At 41.7% G+C, this 6,000-nt stretch overlaps 1 protein-coding gene across 1 annotated transcript in view; it reads left to right on the top strand.

Moving 5' to 3' along the window:
* Nucleotides 1–327: 327 nt before the first annotated feature.
* STK3 (serine/threonine kinase 3) overlaps nucleotides 328–6,000 on the top strand; it is a 132,686-nt gene continuing 127,013 nt past the window's right edge. The window contains exon 1 of the mRNA XM_033071226.1: nucleotides 328–504. Coding sequence (XP_032927117.1) covers nucleotides 482–504 — 23 coding nt within the window. The 5' untranslated portion in view covers nucleotides 328–481. The remainder of the gene's footprint in view (nucleotides 505–6,000) is intronic.

Below are 6,000 nucleotides of genomic sequence, written 5' to 3'. Positions count from 1 at the left end.
GCCCGGAGCGGGGGGACGAAGCGCGGGGGCGGAACAGCGCCGTAGGAGTGCCGGTTCGCCCGGCCCGACTCGCGGGGACGCCCCGTAGGCGGACTACACCTCCCGGCGTGCCCCGCGGGCCGTCGCCGCGAGAGGCATGCCGGGAGCTCGGCAGCACCGCGGCGTCCATGATCTTCCCCTCCCGCCGGCGCAGCAGCGCCCGCTCGTCTCGCGGTGGGCGGGGCTTTGTCGCAGCTGCCGCGCTGAGCGACGTCCACAGCACCCTATCAGCGCTGGCCGTAGCGCGGCTGTAGCCAATGAGCGGCGCGGGGGGCGGGCCCCCGCCACGGCCGGAGGTAGCGGTAGTGGCGGCAGCCGGAGCGCGGCCGTGGGAGGGCGTGGGTTCTGTGTTGAGGGGCGGTGAGGTTTGTCCGGAGCTGTGCGGGTCCGGCGGGGCCTGGGGGCTCGGTCAGCGGCCCCCGGGGGCCGCGGAAGCGACGGCATGGAGCAGACAGCGCCTAAGAGGTAATGACCCTCCCCGGTGGCCCCTTCCCCGCCCGGAGCGGTGGCACGGCCAGGGTGAGGCCTCGGTCCCGGGGTCTGTGGGGGACAGTGGGGCAGGGCCGGTGCTGAGCCTCGCTTAGCGGCCGGAGGGCTCTGTCACGTGGGGAAGGGTCTTCTGTAGGGTGGATGCCACGAAATACACTTTGTAGTAAGTGCTCCGATGGAGGCGAACCCTCAGGGGCTGCTTGAGTTAAGAACATTTTTAACATAAAGTGAAGGAAACTTGGTCGGCGAGCAGAGTCCTCTCTGGCCTGGGGGTCTGTGACTCGATAGTTCAGGTCTGTGGCAGCAGCACACACGAGGAGTTCTCTTTCCACGTTGGAAAGTGTCCTTGTGCTCTGCTTGGATGGATGCTTGTGGGGGTGGGCGTTGCATAGTTGCAATTGCAAATCAGGGAGTGGGAACAAGCAAACCCCAAGAATTTTCCCACAGTAGATATATTTTCTCAAATACATAGTCTGTCAGGTCATATTAAGTACTGTCCACGTTTTTAAAAATAATTTATCATTTGACTTCTTATTGTATGGAATAATTTTGCTTTGTGTTAAATTTAAGTTTAATCATGTATTTCAATTGGAACAAGCTTTTCTTGGGTATAGGTATACAATACACAGACTAGTTGTGTGGTGTACAGAATGTAGTTACATGGTTTACATGTATATTTACTGTCTTTGAGCTCTGATTTTACTTTTACTTCTGATAATGAAAAATTTAGGGACTACACAATATAAAAATTTGAGATAAAAGATATTAGATCAGTTTTTATATTAATCTTTAAAACCTCTACATTCTTCATTTATAACCTTTAAAATTCTTTAGAAGTAGCTTCCTATAGAATGATGAGACTTGAGAAGAATGTAGTCTTGAACAACTGATGATGTTCTTCTCCAATAACACATTAAGTGACAGTACCTACTGTCGAAAACTTTGAAAAAGAATTGGTTTTGCTATCTAGGGTGGTTTTAGCAGACAATGGGTGAGGAGGGACAGGCCTGTACTGTGCTTTCAGTACTGCATATCTCAAATGAAGGAAGTAGGACAGGCACCAGCAAAAATGTAGGGGAAGAAATGGAAATGTCTGAGGAGTAATCAGTGTCAGCAGCAGCAGTGAAGACCTTGTGATGTGGTGGTATCACAGGACTGAATATCAAACTGTGAAGTTAGCATAACCTGCCGGATGTTTCAGGGAAGATGTAACTATTGCCTAGCTGGAGGTGTGTGTCTGGCCTGACTGAAACTAAGAGATGTTTAAATCTTTGGATTAGGTCAGAAAAAACTAAATGTGGGAATGTCTGAACTCTGGCTAGTTTTATATTCCACATATTTTTTGGAGCTTATTTCTGGAAATCTGTGCTGAGAACTCAGATTTGTTTCTTTAGTGGAAGGGAAAATTTGAACTCAGTTTTTTGTAAGATATTAGCTCAGATTATTTCTTAAGATTTGAAGCGAACTTTTAATGGCTGTGCATAATATTTCCTTTATTGATAGTTTTGTTCAGTTTATTGATTGTTGATATTCCCAACTATTCTAGGCCACCCCTTTTTTCTGCAAGTCCAGAAGAAGTGCAGGTTATTTTTTGAAGGCTGAATTTTTGGTGCTATCCTTGGATGCAGTAGTAGTTTGAAATGGGCCATGTTTGCTTGGCAAAAGAAATGTGAACACCAGAGTTCTTTACTTTGGTGCAGTTACTGAAAGGGATCTATTGGCATCATATCTGTGGTGCTGGACATCCATTTAGAAGTAGCAAGAATCTCCTGTGTACGCTGATGCTGCATGGATGTCCTAGAATCCCTGTGTTGCCTTAGAGGTACAGGACACTTTTATCTCCACTTCTTGTAGAGGAGCACACAGTGCAATTGCCTGTTGTATAAATCTGTGATACAGCCCTTCAGAAAGCAGCAGTGATGATGTCCAAGTGACATTCTAGACCACTGTGGCTTTTCAATGGAGGTGCTGTCAAAATAATTCACTTTTTTTCTTTGACTAATGTACTGCAACAGTATCACGAGACTTTTAAGGGACAATCCTTTTCTGAACATTTTTTACTTTAAAAATAATTTAGAGTAGATGTTCTGATTTTATGCTGAGCAATTTGTGCAGTAGTTGGCACTGTTTTCTTGCATCTGAATCTCTAATGGTATTTTAGATGTGCTTTATAGTTTTTTCTCTCACTAGAAAGGAGATTCACTCTTGAAATAGTTACAAAATTTACCTCTGAGTGTTGTAATTTTCCTTTGTTGTTATTGTTGTGTTTTTCTGTATCCATGTGAGGATACAGGTTGCATACAAGGGAAAAATAAAATAGTTACTGACAGAATTTTCTCAAGTAGGTAGTTTTTAATCTTGCCCATCTCCTGCATGCTGCTGCCAAATGAAAGGCCACTTAGCAAGCATGGGAAGTGTTAATGGAGGTTTTCCTGTCCTTTCTTTAAACTTGAATTTAATGTTCACTGAGAAACACTTTTCAGGTTTTGTGGGAAGAGGAAGAACTTGTTCTTAGGGTATGAACTGTTTGTGAGAAAAGTGTGTATTTTAGTGTTTGTGTCAATGGATATGTTGGCAATTGTCAGATTCCCCCTGAAAATGATGGGACAAAAACATTTGGGCTTTATTGGTAGAATGCTGAATGTGCAGTGGTGTAAAGTGTCTTAACCTTGCTTCTACCTGGGGGAGTGCTGTGAAGCAGAGTAAATGTCTCAGGGGTTCCACCTGCCACCTCTACTTCAGATGACTGCAGTGACTTCTACTACTTTCTCTTTTAATGTATCAGTATAATTCATCCCAGCCATTCTTTTTAAATGTTTCAATGTGCTAGTTCTTCTGCACAATAAATCACGTTTATTCACATTTCTTGGAGTGGCTGTCCAGTTTTTTGTAACTCATGACAATAATTGATAGCTTTCTATTATTCATTCCAGCTTTATTTTTATTTTTGAACGTTCAGGGATATTATATCCCTACCTCTGTTGCACATCACCAATTTATTTTGTGAAGTCTGTGTATAATGGTTGTAAGGTATGATAGTCATACTTTCCCCGCCCCCCATTTTTGGGGAGGAAATCTCTTTCATGTTGCAGTTCAAGTTTTTCTGATCTTTATGCTGGGATTGGGTGCCTCTTAGGTTTTCTGTAATTTTCTAGAATTTTGCTAATATACTTAATGGCAAAGAAGATTCTGTTCAGGATTAATGTTTTCTCCTATGAACTGGATTTATAAGAGTATAATTGTTTGCTAGGATGTATTTTTCTTTTTAAGAGACTAGATGTTGTGTGGAAAGTCAAACCTTCTTGGAACAAGAAATTCCTTTTGACAGGTCTTTCTCAGAAGTGTAGTTTAGTTATTCCTTGTGGTTTAAGGACCAGCTTCCCTTCTGGAAGACCTCTAAAAAAGCTGATAATCACTACCTGATAGTTTAGATTCTAGAGAAAAAAAATAATCCAGAGTGACTTTCTACCCACGTGTTATACTGAACTACTCCTTTGGACTTTCTCATATATGTTGATATACATATACACACACATATGGCACTTGTATCCTTTGACCAGAGTAAAGCCATGCTTGGATTTACTGATTTATTTGTTCTGTTTTAAATGCTTGTTATGAAAGTAGAGGATAAGTGAGGGAGAGAGGAATGAGACACATTCTTTCTCTCCTGTTGTTCTTGTGCCCTTTCTCTTCATTTTTACCCCCTTCCCCCCACCATTAAGAGCTGATGCTGAAGTTTTAGATGTGTCTCTCTGTCCCAAGATTATTGCTTGCTTTTAACCAACAAGATCCTGTTTCTAGTATCTTCTTGTATTCTGCTTAGTGCTTTGCAGCCAGTTACACCGGTTGCCACCTTCTTCCTTGTTTCTCATAAAAGCTTTCTTTGCTGCAGCCCTTCAAGGTGTATCGCGTGATGTTCTGTGGTTCAAGAGCTGAATATTCTATTTAAGCACCTAGAAATAGAAATCATTAGAATGTCTGAGTCATTAGGATTTTTTTATGGTTCAAAGAACTGTGGTGTTGATATTCTCACTTGAACACCGGACCCACCTTCTGTACTGTTACAGTGTTTGTGAAGGAGTGCGAGGTGCTTTGAGCAGGGTATTTGTGATGAGTTCCTAAGGCTGATGTACCTTTCTTACTGGATTTAGGTTTTATATTAAGCTACCTTAGTGTTAAGTGTGATTTGGTCTCATAACATGTTTGTCAGAGTTGGATAAAATTAAAATTATTTTCAAACTACAGAATGCTTATTTCTTTGATCTCCTGGTTGCTTCTCAAGTACTCCAGATCATCTGTTACTTGACAGTGACGTTGGTTTTGATCAGTTTATGGCTGTTTGTGGTTACTGCACTAACTCTTCTCAAGCACTCACTATGCCTTGGCATTAATGGTGCTGTTGGAACCCTTTTGGTATGGATTTTTTGTTTTTTCTTCTTTCTCATTTTAGCGGTGTAACTCTTTCGACGAGCAGGTGGAAGTGTTCTCTTTGTGGGCATCTCCAGTCAGGGGTACTGTATGCTTTCTCTTTATTTGCTGTTACTAAAAAGTTCAATCCCTCTGCTTTTCTGCTTAGTACATCTTTTGTTACACAGCTCTTTGGCAGAGAGAGTCAGCTAAAGGTTATGCTTTTTATTTTTCAGGGCTCTGCTTAAATTATAAACATACTGTGCCTGGGGTTTTTTGGTGGCAAGAAGGGAATGATGGCAGCAGCTTGTTCTTGAATGCTGCCTTTAAGGCTGTGTATAATCTGTTCAGAGAGGAAAAAAATATGGAACAAAGAAGCAAAATTAATGATTTATTACTTTTAATACCTACCTGCAAAATATTTTTTCCTCTTTTATTTGTCTCAACATTTGCTTGTTCAGTAATGAAATATGTGCTTTTCTATGAGGTATGAGTTCTGTCTTTCTGCTTACTAGTGTCTAGCCAGCAAGAGAGAGGGAAAAAGAAAACAGTTTTGTTCATGTAGGCCAGTTTTGCAGACATTGTTTAGCTGTTTTCATTTGAGATTTTTGCTGTTTTTCTCCATGTTCATGAGTTGTGCCTTTCCTTTGCTGTGAAGATTTTTATTTTCCCTAAACACACAGACTTTCCAGCTTCTTAACTGTTTGCTGTAGCAAACTGCATGGTCTTTATTGTGGTTAATACACCTTTACTTGCTGACTGTAGATGGATTTTGTATTCATGTAATTGCTACATCTGTGAAATAGCTCTTGATGTGTGTGTGCACCCTTGTGCCTTCTTCTTGCCTTGCTTCCCTTGTTTAACACCAATCCATGTGACTTGGGTGCTTTGACAATTACTTTAAATTCTTTGCTTTTACTTAGATGGTTGGCAATTAAAATCTGTTTTGACTCATGAGTTCTCTCATTGGTCAGTCACTGTAATTTTTAATAATTTTGTACATCACAGAATTGCATCTCCTAATATAAAGGATTTTTTTTTTCAGATTGCTGTTCCTCCACTATT

This window comes from Catharus ustulatus, chromosome 1 (assembly GCF_009819885.2).
Source record: "Catharus ustulatus isolate bCatUst1 chromosome 1, bCatUst1.pri.v2, whole genome shotgun sequence".
NCBI classification, from domain to species: Eukaryota; Metazoa; Chordata; class Aves; order Passeriformes; family Turdidae; genus Catharus; species Catharus ustulatus.
The sequence above is the reverse complement of the archived record's forward strand: the minus strand, read 5'-3'. Positions and strand labels throughout refer to the sequence as shown.